This window comes from Astyanax mexicanus, chromosome 19, assembly GCF_023375975.1.
Source record: "Astyanax mexicanus isolate ESR-SI-001 chromosome 19, AstMex3_surface, whole genome shotgun sequence".
NCBI lineage: Eukaryota > Metazoa > Chordata > Actinopteri > Characiformes > Acestrorhamphidae > Astyanax > Astyanax mexicanus.
Genome location: NC_064426.1, coordinates 14,623,256 through 14,641,192, shown reverse-complemented (window position 1 = coordinate 14,641,192; position 17,937 = coordinate 14,623,256). Strand labels below are relative to the sequence as shown.

The window sequence follows — 17,937 nt, the reverse complement described above, 5'->3', positions numbered from 1 at the left end:
CATTTCTTTAAGACTCTGGAACATTTTGACATGACTGCTGATCTACTGTATTTTGGAGATTTGGAGATTGTGAAGAACCACTAACGAATAACAATGAGCTCACAATCTTGCTGGAAGTAGCCAAAAGAAGATGGTGTAATGGGGGGGAGAGCAGTAGCTCTCCAGCCCAGAAGGTTGTAGGACCCAAGTGCAGAGCAGCAGATCTCAAAGCAGGTAAACCCAAAAAAAAAAAGGAAAAATAGCAATAATAAATGATATATATATATATATATTAATAGGATATTTAATTCTCTCTCTCTCTCTCTCTCTCTCTCTATATATATATATATATATATATATATATATATATATATATATATATATATATATTAATAGGATATTTAATAATTATATATATATCTATATATAAATATATAATTCTTATTATTCAACCCCACCCCACGTGGGGATCGAACCCGGGCTGTCGCGGTCACGGCCCAACGCTCTAACCGCTGCACCAGCGAGCGGATTGGGACGCGGCCGCTTTAATTACCCTTTAGAACAGCCGCCGAAAGGGGCGGAGCAACTGAAACGGGCGGAGAACGGGCTCGATCAGTCTCTTGGGCTTGCCTCACGGCCTCCAAGAGAGGTGCCAGGATCCTGGCTGGAGGCACAATGGTGGAGGGACTGCCCGGAAGAGGGAGGGGCTCCCACTGGCGAGAGAGGGCATCTGGTTTGACGTTCTTTGACCCGGGACGGTATGACAAAGTAAAGTCAAACCGGGTGAAGAACAACCCCCATCTGGCCTGGCGTGGGTTCAGGCGCTTGGCCTGCTGAATGTATGCCAGATTTTTGTGGTCCGTCCAGACCAGAAAGGGGTTTTCTGCACCCTCAAGCCAGTGCCTCCACTCCTCCAGGGCAAGTTTCACCGCCAGGAGTTCCCGATCTCCTACGTCGTACCTCTGCTCCGCAGGGGTTAGACGGTGTGAGTAGTAGGTGCATGGGTGCAGTCGGCCATCCGGTCCTGCCCACTGGGACAAGACCGCACCCACGCCTACTTCAGAGGCGTCCACCTCCACGACAAACGGGAGTCCGGGGTCAGGCAGTCGAAGAACAGGAGCTCTGGTCAATAGATGCTTGATAGCATCAAACGCTTCCGCACCTTGCGCCTCTCCCTCAAGCGGTTGTCCAGCCTCTGGGTGAGCTCAATGAGGTCGTCAAGGGATGCTGGAGTATCACGATGAGCAAGCTCATCCTTGAGTTCCTCATTGAGCCCGTGGTGGAACGCGCTTGCCAGAGCGCTGGGGTTCCACCCGCTTTCAGCCGAGAGCGTGCGAAACTCTATGGCGTACTCTGACACCGACCTCCTACCCTGTCGTAGGTTTAGGAGGCGGGTCCCCGCCTCCTCTCCTCGGACTGGAAGGTCGAACGTCCGCATGAGGGCTGCCGCGAACAGTTCAGCGGTAGCGCAGACGTCCGGTTGGTGTTCCCACACCGGGGTGGCCCAGATCTCAAAGCAGGTAAACCCAAAAAAAAAGGAAAAATAGCAATAATAAATGATTGAGATATATATATATATATATAATATATATTAATAGGATATTTAATTCTATATATATATATATATATATATATATATATATATATATACTGTATATATATAGGATATTTAATATATATATCTATATCTATATATAAATATATAATTCTTACGCGGCCGCTTTAATTACCCTTTAGAACAGCCGCCGAAAGGGGCGGAGCAACCAAAACGGGCGGAGAATAAAACGTGCGGAAAACAAAACAAACCCGAAAACGGGCGGACAAACACAAAATGGCGCCGAGCGCGAGTGAGGGAGAAACAGAGGATCGCCTGGGAAGCGAGGCTGCCCCTTATTTTCGGGGAGGTAAAAGGAACAACTTCCCAACTAAAACAAAAGGTAGGACTCTTGGTGCTTGTGGGTGAACTGCGGTTTTGCCGGGGGGGAGGAAGGGGGAACCCCACAGCTGCACAGTGTTGGTAAGCCTGTACCCACTGCAGCCTCATCTTTCTGTTCTTGGCTGAGAGAAATACAACTGGGCATGTTCTTCTGCTACTGGAGCTCTTCCACCTTCCCAATCTGGAAAATTCCTTTAAATGACTTTAATCACCAAAAAGTTTCAGTCTACAGAACTGCTGCTCACTGGGAGTTGTTTACTTATTACAGCATCCTGAGTAACTTCTGCTGAAAATCTCAGGAGATCAGAAGTTCTTGAAATACTTAAGCTAGTACACCAGAGTTCTCCATTCTGCTGGTTGAGGTCAAGTTTACCTGCTGACCCATATCTGCACTGTTTTATAAATTTATCATTATAAGCTGACTAGATAACTACACAAATGAGATCATGAGACCATATAAAACAGTCTTTTGATGATCTACACTAAATGCATGCATTCACCTTGACCTCATTTTACCCCTCATGACTGGTCTAGAGGGTGGGATTGAAAGCATTTCCCACCATCTGATGAAATGAGGGCTTAAGACTCCATCGAAAGTTCATTGTAATTGGAGGTCACCTATTGGATTAATGCATAGGCTCAGGATAGCAACCAACAGAAAGTCTAATTGCTGTATTAGTGGATACCAGCACCCCCTCCCTCCTTCTCCGTCTCACAAACACACACAATGTCGGTCGTATGAACATGTCCCATTTGTAACAGATAGCTAAGCGTGATAATTAAAACCATAACCAGCTTATGGGTTCAATGGCGGGCAGCAGCAAGGCCTCAGATCAACCTCACACTCCTCCAGTTCAACACTGAGGAGCAGCGTGCTCTATACTAACACTGCTCTCAAACTGAGCATTACGGACACACAGAAAACGCATGAAATGGATATAGTGGTTTTCTGTGGTAGGCATTGATTCTGCTGCTCTTCCTGGTAACAGGATGGACCAGTGACGAGTGTGAGCGGTCCTGCTGGTAGTACCGTAAATCTCAGACCTCACACTTTCTTATTGGGCTAACAGTTCAGAACATTGACCCGCAATCACACCAGACACTGCAGTTTAGATTATATCACCTTGTAAGACTGGAGTGACTGTGAGTGGAACTGCAATTGTGTGTATGTGTGTCAGAGGTTTCTTTTATTTTAACTCTTACTCTTAATTCTTACAATAAAATAAATAAAAATACATTTTCACTTTTAACACATTTCAGAAATCTTTTCATGCGAACAGAAAAAAAAAATAAATTAAATACGTAAATACAGTAAAAATGTTAATATAATTGGCATAAAAAATGACAGACACTCTTCTGTCTTCTTGTAGAAATTGAAAGGCTATTACTGGGTGTGATTGATTTGATTCTTATAAAAAGCCCTTGGACCTTTCAGAATTTTTGTTACACTTGGTTCCAAGACAGAAACTATATTTTATCTTGAGCTGACTTATTTCCAGATATCCTTACGTATTTCTAAGCTGTGGTTATATATGTAAGCAGTGGTTTTCTGTAGTTTGGTCAATGGCTGCATGTAGCTGCAGGTACATGTAGATCAGTTGTAGTGGTGGTCTTAAAAATTGTGTTCAAATTTGTGAAGATCCAAACATAAAATGTAGAAGCAACACTAATGTCAAATCAGCAATTTACATGTTTTTTACATTCCAAAAAAGAAAAAGAGGAAGTATGGCAACCCTAGGAAACATGGCCAATTAACAATCATTTGGTGCTGTTAGCACACTAGCACTGGCTAAACAGTGTGCAACTGCTGTGGTTGGATCTCTGTGTGGAGCTGGAGTTAGTTTGGAGCTAGCTTAGTAATTAGCATGCTGGCTAATGCAGCTACCATAAACAGTAAAACACAAACGTGAGCACATATTTACGTCATGTAATTATAAACATTACAAACCACATTATAGTACCAGTAGAAGCTCTGACTCTTTTTGTTTTTTTTTTGCACTTTTTTAGATTAATTCACCAAAATATATGTGCATGTTTAGCTGTATCTGAGTGGAACTGATAAATGTCAAAACTAATAGAAGGACTGCCTGGCAACAATGAGAAATTGCACATCTTCAGTGTTGTGCCAGTTCACATTTAAAATTAACTAGTTCAAAGTTCAGTTCATACTAATTTAAATGAACTAGTTCACATTCATTTATGTTTTTTTAAACTAATAGGTAGGCTGCTATTCTTTTTCAATAGAACCTCTTTCTGCCCATCCATCACCAGCCCAAAGTCACTGCAACTCCCAAAATAAATATATTATCATATACCATGCTGATTTTACATTAAAACCTATACTAATTCCACTAAATGCTCTGGTTTTAACTCCAGCATCAGCTCACAGTAGCAGTAATGCAGCACCTTTACTGCATAAAACCTGTTTAATTTATATAAGTAACTTTTCTTTGCTTTTATATCAAAATGCATCTTTCTACCTTTCTAACCAAAATTATAATAACATAATTGTGAAGTGCATAGTTACTATTTTTAACTTGTGTTTTTAGCCGTTTATCTCCATTAACCCTCATTTGTTTAGGAGTTATGCTCTAGCCTGACTGTGCATTCAGTTGCACAAGAGTGAACAACTCTTGTTCATTATTTGTAAAGTAAGACATTTAGTTTAGCATTCACAAAACATATGAATGTGTTCATGCACCCCACAGCATGTTTGTGCTTAATTCACTAATCTAAAAAAAGAGGATTAAATGCTGAATTTCCCTGACACAAATTGTGTAATTTTTAAGTGATTTTGATTATGAAGTGTTTTGAACAAAATTTTGGCTTTATAAAGAGAGTACGCTGGCAGGCAGGTTGAGAGTGTTTCACCACAGATCCACTCCAGCATCCTACAGCTCTATTCTTCACTCAGCACAGAGGAACATTTCAATATGTTCCATTTCTAAAACCTCACAGAGATGCTGAGCTGTGAAAGATATCTTTACTCTTCAGAAGTAAATACAGATTATGCTCTTGACACTGGAGCTGTATTCAGGAGCCCTACAATGGCCTGACAGATTCTGCAGATTCACCTGCAGGCACAAAGAACCGCCATACATTCCAGTTCGGCAGAGTGTTTTGATGTTGGTGTGTGTCTGTGTGTTCACATCAAAGTGTGCGCTGTGCTGTAATGCAGGGAGCTGTTGACGGTGCAGGTTGATATGAAGGAGAACAGCCTTAAGGAGCTTAGGGCTCCCGCAGAAAGCACGGGCTGGGTATACAGTTGTGGTCAAAAGTTTACATACACTTGTAAAAAAACATAATGTTATGGCTGTCTTGAGTTTTCAATAAGTTCTACAACTCTTATTTTTCTGTGATAGCGTGATCGGAACACATACATGTTTGTCACAAAAAACAGTCATAAAATTTGGTTCTTTCATAAATTTATTATGGGTCTGCTGAAAATGTCACCAAATCTGCTGGGTCAAAAATATACATACAGCAACAAAATTTGTCAATTTTGGTGATGTAGCGAGTTGTGTCAATCAAATTAGCTTCATGTCATGGCCTCTTCACTTCTTGTAAGTGATTCTGATTGACTACAGCTGTTGACTTCTCATGAGCCCATTTAAATAGGGCTCATTTGACCCAGTGATTAGACTCAGCTACAAAAGCTACAATGGGAAAGTCAAAGGAACTCAGTGTGGATCTGAAAAAGCGAATTATTGACTTGAACAAGTCAGGGAAGTCACTTGGAGCCATTTCAAAGCAGCTACAGGTCCTAAGAGCAACTGTGCAGACAATTATACGCAAGTATAAAGTGCATGGAACAGTTGTGTCACTGCCACGATCAGGAAGAAAACGCAAGCTATCACATGCTGCCGAGAGGAGATTGGTCAGGATGGTCAAGAGTCAACCAAGAATCACCAAGAAGCAGGTCTGCAAGGATTTGGAAGCTGATGGAACACAGGTGTCAGTCTCCACAGTCAAGCGTGTTTTACATCGCCATGGACTGAGAGGCTGCCGTGCAAGAAAGAAGCCCTTGCTCCAGAAAAGGCACCTTAAGACTCAGCTGAAGTTTGCTGCTGATCACATGGACAAAGATAAAACCTTCTGGAGGAAAGTTCTCTGGTCAGACGAAACAAAAATTGAGCTGTTTGGCCACAACACCCAGCAATGTTTGGAGGAGAAAAGGTGAGGCCTTTAATCCCAGGAACACCATGCCTACTGTCAAGCATGGTGGTGGTAGTATTATGCTCTGGGGATGTTTTGCTGCCAGTGGAACTGGTTCTTTGCAGAAAGTAAATGGGATAATGAAGAAGGAGGATTACCTCCAAATTCTGCAGGAAAACTTAAAACCATCAGCCCGAAGGTTGGGTCTTGGGCGCAGTTGGGTGTTCCAACAAGACAATGACCCAAAACACACATCAAAAGTGGTAAAGGAATGGCTAAACCAGGCTAGAATTAAGGTTTTAGAATGGCCTTCCCAAAGTCCTGACTTAAACCCCATTGAGAACATGTGGACAGTGCTAAAGAAACGGGTTCATGCAAGAAAACCATCACATTTAGCTGAACTGCACCAATTCTGTCAAGAAGAGTGGTCAAACATTCGACCTGAAGCTTGCCAGGAGCTTGTGGATGGCTACCAAAAGCGCCTAGTTGCCGTGAAAATGGCCAAGGGACATGTAACCAAATACTAATGTTGCTGTATGTATATTTTTGACCCAGCAGATTTGGTGACATTTTCAGCAGACCCATAATAAATTTATGAAAGAACCAAATTTTATGACTGTTTTTTGTGACAAACATGTATGTGTTCCGATCACTCTATCACAGAAAAATAAGAGTTGTAGAACTTATTGAAAACTCAAGACAGCCATAACATTATGTTTTTTTACAAGTGTATGTAAACTTTTGACCACAACTGTAAATACAACAAAGGCAGTGCAAGCGTGCATGTTTATGTGTGTGTGTGTGTGTGTGTGTGTGTGTGTGTGTGTGTGTGTGTGTCATTATTTTAGCCCCTCTCTCTTTATACGCTTCATTTCTCATCCCTAGCAGCACTGCAGAGCACATGCATGCTGAAGGCTGGACCTCATTAGAGAAGGTCACAGCACGGCTGTCATTAATATTTAAATTATTCTATTATATAATTGTGTATTCTTAGTCCATATCTTGTTATAACATGTAAACCATAAGGTAAGTTAAATCTCAGTGGTTCTTTTGGACTTTAGGAAAGTTCAGCTCATCTACTCCTCAACAGAAATCTCATTTGCATGTTTTCACCTGTTACACTCATATCCAACTTCTTTACAACACTGTATATATTTATTTTAACCATTAAACATGTGTACTGTCCTACTACATAGTATGATGTAATTAGTGGCTGCATATTGTTTTTTTTTTGTTTATTGTTTTATTCTGCACTGCCCTCTCAAATAAGTAATAATTAGGAAATAATTTGCATATAAAAAGCCCATAAATACCAGAGTACTTAATTACGTGATTCTGGTTCCAAAGTGATTCTGACTATAAAGTGATTCAGATTTTTCATTATAAAGTGATTTTAACTGTAAAACATTTTGTATTTCAAAATGTTTCTTTATTCTGATTCAAGTGCCAATATGATGCTGATTCTAATGTGATTTTAATGTAAGCTTATTCTAAATGCTAAGTGATTCACACTGTAAAGAGTGATTCTGGCTTCACTAAGTATAAACACTGTACCGTAAATGATTAAAATGATTAAGTGATTTTAATACAGTACCAGTCAAACACTTCATTTGTTTCTCAACTCATTCAATGTTTCTGTTTTTGATTTTTTCCTACATTGTAAATTACTACTGATTATGAAGGAAAACATAGTCTTCATGTAGAAACTTAAAAGTGTTAAATCAAAATACTCTGTAAAAAAGCATTAAGGTGATCTTATCTGGGTGCTGTTAACTTGCAGTTTCTAAGGCTGGTACCTCTGATGAACTTATCATGTGCAACAGAGGGAACTTCTGCTCTTTCTTTCCTGAGGTGGTCCTGATAAGAGCCAGTTTCATTATAAAGCTTTTAATAGTCTTTGTGACTGCACTTGAGGATAAAATAATAATGTTCTTAAAAAAATCAGATTGACTGATTTTAACTCTACCTCGTCACAACACAATTATGCTCCTAAACAAAGAAAGTCAAGTAATTAACTTTTGATAGGTTCATCACAGCTGTTACCTGAAAGCCATTTCAGGTGATTCTTCTTTTAAGGCTCACTGAGAAAATGCAAAGATGTGCATAGCTGTCATCTAAGACGTGTCTACCTTAAAGAATCTAAATTACGAAAGATATATTATTAGAAATCACTTTTTAATTACAAAAAATCCCATGTGTTTTTTTTTCATAGTTTGGATGACTTTTTTAAAATAATGAAAAAAGACTAAATTTAAGGTGTGTCCAAACTAGCTACTGTATTTATTTTAAACGGATTCAATCTGTAAAGTTATTTTGCCTGTGAGATGATTCAGTGATAAATGATTTTCACAATAAAATGATTGGGGCTATAAAGTGATTCTGATTCAGAAATCATTATAATACACAGTCTATAAAATGATTTGGGCTGTCAAGTGATTCAGATATTCACTATAACGTGATGTGAGATGTAAAGTGATTCAGACATTCACTATAAAGTGATGTGGGATGTAACATGATTTAGATATTCACTATAAAGTGATGTAGGATATCAAGTGATTCGGTAATTCACTATTAACCCTTGTGTGGTGTTCGGGTCTGTGGGACTCGTTTTCATTTTTCATCAAATGATACAAAAAAATATTTTTTCTAACTCAAACTCATTGGCATTGGCTCATTTTATTGTGAAAAACACATTTTCAATAAACACACACTGTACACCCATGCCCCCCCCCCCCCCTACACATTTATATTACATGCAGTATGTTTGGCCAAGGGCTAATAAACATTGCTTCATTTGTAAACTTGAAACTAAACAAATTTTCTACTCATATCTTGAGTTTAATTCATTTTCTTTTACATTTTATTAAAAAACTAATAAAAAAGAGTAGCACTTTTTAAAAGAAATGTAACATAAGAAAGGTAAAGGGCAAATATTAACCATGTAAGCTGTTTATATTGCTTGCAATTTAGGTGAAGCAAGCATGTGTAAAGCATTTTAATGTAAATTTCTTAATTTTGCTGAATTAAATACAAGTAACAAAGTAAACGAGTAACAAAAATATGAACACCACACAAGGGTTAAATTATGTGGGCTGTAAAGTGATTCAGATATTCACTATTAAATTATGTGGGCTGTCAAGTGATTAACTGTAAAGTGATTGTGATTCAGAAATCATTCTGAATGTAAAGTGATTCTTACCTAATCCATTCTCGCAGTCTGTAAATTCCATAGAATGTACGGCACGGTCGACTCCGTAAGGACCCATTAGTGTCCTGCAAAACAAAATGAGACAGTTTACCATTTTTCACAATTCATACTGCTTTATAGACCAATTAAACCACTCACTAATTCCACAGAAATTAACTAAAGAATCAGAAACAGAGACTGACTGATAAACATACAACAAAAGCCTCTTCAGGAGCTGAAGCCCTCAAACATAATCAATTGTGATAGTGATGAGACACCAGTGCGCAGGGCCCATTATATTACCCCCCTGGGATCAACACTCAGTCCACAGTAAAGTAAAAGCAATTCCTAAACGCAGTTTAGTGCATTACTCTTTAACCAGTGTGATAGGAAGAAGACGATTGGAGAAAACAGCAGCTGCAGTTCAGAGTGTGATTTTGTAACATTTTAGTAAAAGACCTGATTCACAAAATGATTCAATTCAGTACATTTCAAAATCATGTTCAAAAATGCACTAAACACACAAATGTGACTGGAGGAATGTTTAAACAGTAGTCCAATACAGATAATACAACAATACACTGATTTTTTTTTATAAATAAATAAGCTTATCAGTCTTTACTGAACATTACATAATACCCTAGTCCAGGTCAGTGAAGAGCATCACACACACAGAACTGAGGAAACTTGCTGTGTTTGGGTTTGGTGTATTCAGCAGTGAAGGTCAGAGGTTTTCACCTTTGAACAAGAATCATCAATTATTCATTGTGAACATCCGGCAGTGGACTGATTCATAAAGAGACTCTTGGGTGGAATATTTAGCCCTAAACCTGTGCAGATTTAGGATTTGCAACAATGTAATAGCCTACTATTTTAAGTAATCAATCTTACAATATTTCCTAAGGGAGATTTTTTTATAAATACAAACTATAACGACTGAAAAATTCAGACCAGCTAAACAGGACTACTTACTCTCTCTCTAAAGAATATGCAAGTGTACTGACAACATTCACAATGTTATTTTTGAAATAACAGTATTTTTGAAGAGTTAAAAAACTATTTTTAAATATTTTTTTAATTTTAAGACTATACTACTGAAACAAAATTAATGTTAAAGTTTTACTTTCTGTAAGTTTAACAGTTTTAAACATTTGGCAGACACAAAATCTGTAAACTTTTGTGTACTTTGCAACATAAAAATAATAATAATGTAACAAAATATATGAGGTAACATAAAAATAATGTAATGTAATCAAATAATCTACTAAAATACTAAAGTACAGTTTATTTAATGAATGCATAAAAACTCGTCTCACGCTGTCCTGCGTGAAGAGAAATGAGAACAGCACTTTATCTGAGGAGCTGCTGCTGGTTCCCACTGTATGAGTGTTTTTATCCAAGTTTAATATAAAAAGCAACCGCAAACAGCAATTATTCACGCAGAAAAATGACACTATTGCATATATTAATACTGTAACTGGAGAAAGAAGGGAATTGTGCCTGATTTTAATACTGTAATGCCTCCAATTGCTTGAGGAACAATATATTCTAAATTGACATTAAACTTGTGTCTTACTTGTGCAATAGAGTTTTTGAAATATATCTCTTTTGAATATTTAAAAATTTAGTATTTAGGTACATTTATAGAGTTTATGGAACTATTTAAAATATTTAGCCGTGTTCAGGTTGTTGGGGTATCTTTTTTTGAGGTATATTGTTTACATTTGTCAGCAATTTTCCAGCTAATGAAGTCTGATTTCTACATATATTGTGTAATTTTGTGAGACAAAGTAAACCCAATGGTAATAAAGGCCTTAATTTAAAGCCTTAGTGTTTTATATTAGATATACTCCTAACAGTAGAGTAAGTCACATACCTATATTAAAGCCCAGTCATGCCAATAAATAAATAAATAGATAAATAAATAAAATCCCACAATCTAAATTTTTGGTCATACCACCCAGCACTAGTCAAACATCACAATTTAAACACTTCCCTTCAATTAACGACCAAAAGTTTCAGTCAGAATCTTTCACATGCTAAACAGGAAAGTATTCTTTTTGTAAAATGTTACACTGTTTTATTTACTAAAAGCAAACCACAAAGTTCTATTCTTACTTCCTCACTGCACAGGGCCTGATTCCAAAATGCATCAGGGCTGTTTGGGTGTCCCTTTAATATTAAATTTGTTGTGCAGGTGCAGAAAGGACTTTCTTCTGATGATTCTTTAATGAAGGTCATATACAACAATTTACCACTATTTAAGAGTCTGATCAGTGTTCACCTTTCTAGTAATCCTACAAGTAGTTCTTGTTGGAGGTTTTCTTGGTCTTTCAGGGGTTAATTTAACCTCCACACTTCCTATAAACTTTCTTATTTCTTAATTACATTAACTGAGAACTGTGGAAACGTTTCCCTGAAAATTCTTAATTAACCTATTATAGAAGCCACGGATGCTGATTGTTGGGTCAAGAGCCTGAGAATTCAGAACATTTATAAAGCTTTGAAATGGGCATTTTCATCTTTTCATCTAAAACATCTTTAACTATATGCCTTAAGTTAATTAATTGCATGCGTTTAACAAGGTTAACCTTGAACTTAATGAAATTACTATTAAAGTGACATTTCGCCTGTAGACTTTTTAAATTAGGGTTAAAATCCAAATACAGAAGTCTTGCAGAATAAATATGGGATTGAAGTGATGTAACTGCAATTAACCCAAATTTACAAACATCCAGATGCCCTAAAATGTGGTGGATTTACTATTATCACAACAACATAAACAAACTGTATTTTTTACTAAACAAATGAATTAATCCAGATATTGTAATTAAATGTCAATTTCTAAACATTTGTATTACCTGGAATTATGTTATGAATGAGAACGTAAATGAATTAATCATATATGAACACTAAAATGTTTGGTAATAAATAGAAGATATATCATCGCTAGGATAAACACAATGTATCCAGGTTAATGTAAAAAAAAAAAACAAAGTCTAATACAAATAATGAAACACCAAAATAAGCAAAAAATTACTATAAATAACTAGTTATAAATACTGTAACAAGCAGCTGTACACACTATATACTGATGATGCAGCTCCAAAAGAGGTGTTCTAGATATGAAGTAAATAATACAGCTAGGCGCTATTTATATTTATATTCAGTGCAGTTTAACACAGAGAAGTACACTCGCAGCAGCAACAGTTTGGATATGAAGCTAACAGACAGTTAACGTTATATGTAAACGCAGCTAAATTCGCTGTTTTTTTTAAACGAATAAAAAAGCAAAACGTCGCAGTTCCATTATTAAAAGTGCACAAATGTGTCGAAAACAGCAACAAACACATTTTAAAAAGACTAAAACAAGTGTAAACTCGGTTTTCTCCGCTTTTAGTTTTCGAATTTTCATTCCACCTTAAATAGCGCAGCAGTTAACGTTACAGTACAGACAATAACCGCGCCATTTAAGGTGGACAGGACAATTTAAATTAAAGAAGCTCCAGATTCCTGTTTCTAAAAGTCCAAACACACTGAAACCCTCCCGCGCGCGGTAAAGCGCGTTCACACCAGTGCTGAGGATGTTAATCTGGCTTTATGTCGAGTTTACAGCAAAATAAACAGATTAATATTACCTGCTAATGATGACAGCTCCTTTATACATGACCGAAAACGTTGGCATATTGGAGTTTGTTGTTGTGGTCGTCCAGCATTCCTGATCCTCCTGCAGCCTCACACTCTCTCTCTCTCTCTCTCTCTCCCTCACACACTCCCTCACACACACACTCTCTCTCTCACTCACACACACTCCTCTAAACTCCTCTGCCTCAGTCACAGCAGCCCAATAACACCAGATTAAGCCTTATGCAATATGGCCACAAACCCTGTGTGCTGTTTTCTGCTCAGTGCTGTTGTGATGGATCTTCAGAGCATCCACAGGTCATCTATCTGTTAGATCACCACTTAAAGAGCCCATCTGAAGGTAAAACCTTGATACTGTGGTATTTTCCTGCCTTTTTCCTTCTTTTTCTAATAAGCAATTAGTTTTAAATACTATACTAGCTGGAAAAATACAGTCTTTAATGTGCTGCTTCTCTGATGTCACAAAAACAAGCACATTTACACGAATCTACTAATACCTAGAATATAAAATCTATAATTGTCTATGAAATTAAAAGTGCAGGATATAGGGGCTCAAAGCGCTGCCACTGTGATCAGGAGATTGCAGAGATTGTTCGAATCCTGTTTATATAGCTTGCCATTAGCATTGGCCTTGCTCTCTCGGGGTGGGAAAATGGCGCTCTCTCCCCACATCACCCTAAAGAATGATGTCTGCAGCACAGGGCGTCTGTGAGCTGATGTATCAGAACCGAGTTGCTGCGCTTTCCTCCAAGCGCACTGTGATGCTACTCGGCAATGCTGCATCAGCAGCAGTTCAAAAAGAGGTGGTGGCTGACTTCACATGTATCAGAGGAGGCATGTGCTAGTCTTCACCCTCCTGATTTTAGGGCATCCCTAGTAATGGGGGAGTCCTAATGAGTGAGTTGGGTAATTGGTCGTGTAAACTGGTGAGAAAATGACAAAAAGTTTGAAATAAAATATAAAAAAGTACAGGATTTTAACTCTATGATAAAAACCTTTCTTTAGCGTTTTCAAGAGAACCTCTCTCTCATAAGAAACATCTACAGTTATTAATTATTAAAAGGTTGATTGCAATTGATTTCTTTTGTTTTGTGTAATCAGTCACGATTATTTGCCTGTCTAATTAATGGATTATCGATTTGGCCACATGATCATGATTAATCACATTCAACCCATCTGGTTGTGATTAACCACGTTAGACACTGTGACACTGAAGAAAATAAAATAAAATAAAAAATAATCACGACAAGAAAATATTACTCATACTGATTAATTGTGGAAAACACTGCTTTAAATCGTGATTAGGTCTACGTTGCAATTAGTTCCATAAAATGTGATCAAATGCAATTATTGGAGAAAAGCTACAAAACAAAACAATGTGACTAATTGTGCAAAAATTATGTAATTCACTGCTGTTAGCTTCATTGAAAAAAATATAATCAGTTATGATTATCTATACACAAACAATGTGATTAATTGTGCAAAAACAATGCGACTTATTGCAGTTAGTTCCACAAAACAATTAGATTAATTGTGATTAGTTCTACACAACAATGTGACTAATTGTATAAAACAAAGCAATTAATTGCAATAACCTACACAAAAGCAATGTGACTAATTGTGTTAAAAACTATGGAAATAACTGTGATTACATATACAAAAACAGTGCAGTTAAAAGCAATGTGGCTAATTGCAATGATTTACACAAAAAATATAAATACCTCAGATTATTTTAGTTCTTGATGGGTTTAATGATTATAATTATTAAATCTTTTACGTGGTGGGTGTGCTGTCTCTGCAGTAAACTGCTGTTTGTTTTTTCTGTCACATTTCACAGGACTGCTGTAAGGACTTCTATTGTCCTCTTTTTATTTGTAGTGATATTTTGACGGCTTCAGCAGTTCCAGCAGTACAGTGTCCTTCAGTGCTGGCCTGCAGGCTGAAACAGCAACACGTGCGCATCTGTAACGTGAAGATACAGTAAGTATTACAGTACCAGGCCATTTACTCCTCTGCCTGTGACGGAATATCATCAGCACAGAGAGCTTTTTGGGAGAAAGGCAGTATTTGCACGAAAGCCGGAAACCAAAAATCCTTGTCCACCCTGAGCGGAACACGTTTAATCCCAGAAACCATTTGCTGTGTTTCCATTTTTAGCAAAGTCCTATTGTCTGTGATCTCCGGCAGCTCAGCATCAGAGAGCATTAAACAATCGTTCACTATTAAACTGCCTTTACTCATATTTTACAAATGAGTAAATGAGTCATAAAGTTACTCTTATGCCATATGCATGCAATGCGAATGAATAATATTTCAAATTAACATAAGAATATTAATATATTACATAAACATAAACATTTTATATTAAAATGTAAACATTGTGGGTTTTTTAAGACTAAACTACTGCTTACACATTTACTGTTTATAACACATTCAATAAACAAAACTTTAGGTAGTAAAAACCAGAAGTGGAAAGTAATTAATTACATTTATTCAAGTTACTGTAATTGAGTAGATTTTATGAGTAATTTGTAATTTTTAAAGTAGTTTTTAAAATAGGTAATTTTACTTTTACTCAAGCACATTTTGACACAAGTAATTTACTTTGCTACATTGGAAAACCCCCAATTACTGAGTAAAAAATAAAATGCTGGGAAAAAAAAAACAATTGTCTGAATAAAAAAAAATTGGCACGAATGCTCGCGTGTGGAATAACGAGGCAATAACATCCTCATGCAATACAATACAAAATGTGCCTCGCCGGACAGAGCTGTCAGCTTTCAAAACTTCCATATCAAACCTGCGAAAGCATGTGGTGTAAGTACATTTATCATTAAACAATCTGCTTGTTAAAAAAAACATGTAGATAGATAGATAGATAGATAGATAGATAGATAGATAGATAGATAGATAGATAGATAGATAGATAGATAGATAGATAGATAGATACTTTATTGAACCCCCGGGGGAAATTCTTGAAATAAATAGCAGTTCTTGTATTCTTGTAAATAGCAGTTAAAGAATAGCAATGGCAAGTAAAAAATAATAATGAACTGTAAAGCTATAAAATTACAGTTTATAATCACCTATATTACCATAAACGTTTAATAGTAAAGAAAAAAAATGGGTCATAGAAACCTATGCCACTTGTTTTATGGGGTGGTCTGAACAAATACTGCCTGAAAGGTCCAAATTATTATGTGGAATAATAGTTCAAATAGTTCAAATAATAGTTCAAATAATTAAAAGTAACTATGTATCGTTTACTCAAAGTAAATTTTAAATTGAGTTCTTTTTTACTTTTACTCGAGTAGATTTTTAGAGGGGTACTTTTACTTTTACTTGAGTAGAATTTTAGCAAAGTAAAGGTACTTTTACTTAATTAAAATTTTTCAGTACTTTTTCCACCTCTGGTAAAAACTAAAAAAGTTAAAATACAGGGAGCAAGAAAGCAACTTACATCATCGTTTATTTACAAAAAAGGCTTCTCTTAGTACTTAATGATTGAAAGGTTCATGATAGTAAAATAGTAGCAAATCTGAAGAAATATCTTTTTTATTACTATTATGTGCTGCACAATGCCCTCCATGTATCCTTCCACAATTTTAGTGATGCACACTGTCAAAAACATTTTTAGACACAGAATCGTCTTATATACAGTGATGTGCAAAAGTTTTAGACACCAAAGCAAATGACACTAATCCATTTATTTCAGCAATATGAGTGTTTTTACCTGAAAAAGGCACTACATATGATTTGAACAGATGCAAATAAATATACATACAGTAAAGCGTAACAAGGAATTCTCATTTTTAACTAAGTATGTTGTATCTTGTGAGCCGAGCTGAAGAACAAAATGTAGTTCCAGATTTCTCCTGGATGCTCCTCAGCCAGCATGTGTATATTATGTTCAGTTCCGTCAGCAGCTCACCTGATTTACTACATATACCAATTTACCAAACCAGGTGTGGATATAATGAGAACTAGAAATAACTCAAATAAACTTGAGGAGAGATTAGGAGATGTTTTAAGGAAAACAGGGCTGTAAAAGCTCTGCTTTTTGTAAAATTGCTGTTTGTATTTCTTGTAATGCTTTAGTGTTTTACTGAGCTAATAAACACTTCACCGAATAGAAGCTTTTACTTTACTGAAATTCCCACTTTTGCACAGTGCTGTATGTTTCAGGTATCAGACAGTGTATTCTTAACCGTGTGGTGTAATAACTTTCTGTGAGGGAATTTTTAGTTTGGAAAAATGGATGCCCTGAGTTCCAGACCAAATTTGAAAATGATTGTTTTTAGAAACAAGTCCAGAAGTCAGGGTCTGTCATGGTATGGAGGTGTGTCAGTTCATCTCTGTGATGGATCATTAATGCAAAAAAAAACATAGCAATCTTACAGTATCATATGCTGCCTTTAAGACCACATATCTTCACATCCAAACAAGACAATATAAAACAACTCTCTGCGCACTGCACACATTACAAAAACATGGCTGTGAAAGTAGGGGGTCTGGGTACTGCACTAATTGTCCTAACCTGTTCCCAACAGTGATGGCATAGTTACCTTCAAAAAGTAATCTGATTATTGACTATCCCTGTAAAAAGTAACTTAGTTACTTCATGGATAACTTGATTTTAAAAGTAAGTAAGTTTACAAGTTACTTTAATAGTTACGTTCAGCAGCTGCTCACAACACCCCCTACAACTCCATGTTTTTGAGCCTAGGTAGCACAAGAAAGTGCAGGGTCTCTCTCTGATCTGCACTGCACCACCTGCCTCCTTTCTGAAGACATACGATTCCCTAAAATGAACTAAAGTCCAGCAGCTACAATGCTGAACTTAATTGCTATCAGGGGGATAGCAATAAAAAGGGGAGGGTTTTACCCCATTCTAATTGCATCTCTGTTGCAAAGGGAAGGGTTACACTTTAAAACAAAAGGTAGAGGTACAAATTACAAATGGGATTGAGCCTCAATATCTTTGACTCATGGTGTCTCCGACCAAAAAAAGAAATGTAACAGATTTATTACATCA

At 36.8% G+C, this 17,937-nt stretch overlaps 1 protein-coding gene across 4 annotated transcripts in view; it reads right to left on the bottom strand.

Annotated features, from left to right (window-relative positions):
- The window catches only part of si:dkeyp-72e1.9 (syntaxin-binding protein 4), a 93,500-nt gene that overhangs the window by 50,089 nt on the left and 25,474 nt on the right, over positions 1–17,937 (bottom strand). For 3 of the 4 annotated variants that reach the window (XM_049468011.1, XM_022665875.2, XM_022665874.2), the window contains exon 2: positions 9,270–9,343. In XM_049468011.1, coding sequence (XP_049323968.1) covers positions 9,270–9,343 — 74 coding nt within the window. Of the gene's footprint in view, positions 1–9,269; positions 9,344–12,895; positions 13,122–17,937 lie in introns of those variants that run through there. The other variant, XM_022665876.2, reaches the window with a different exon arrangement.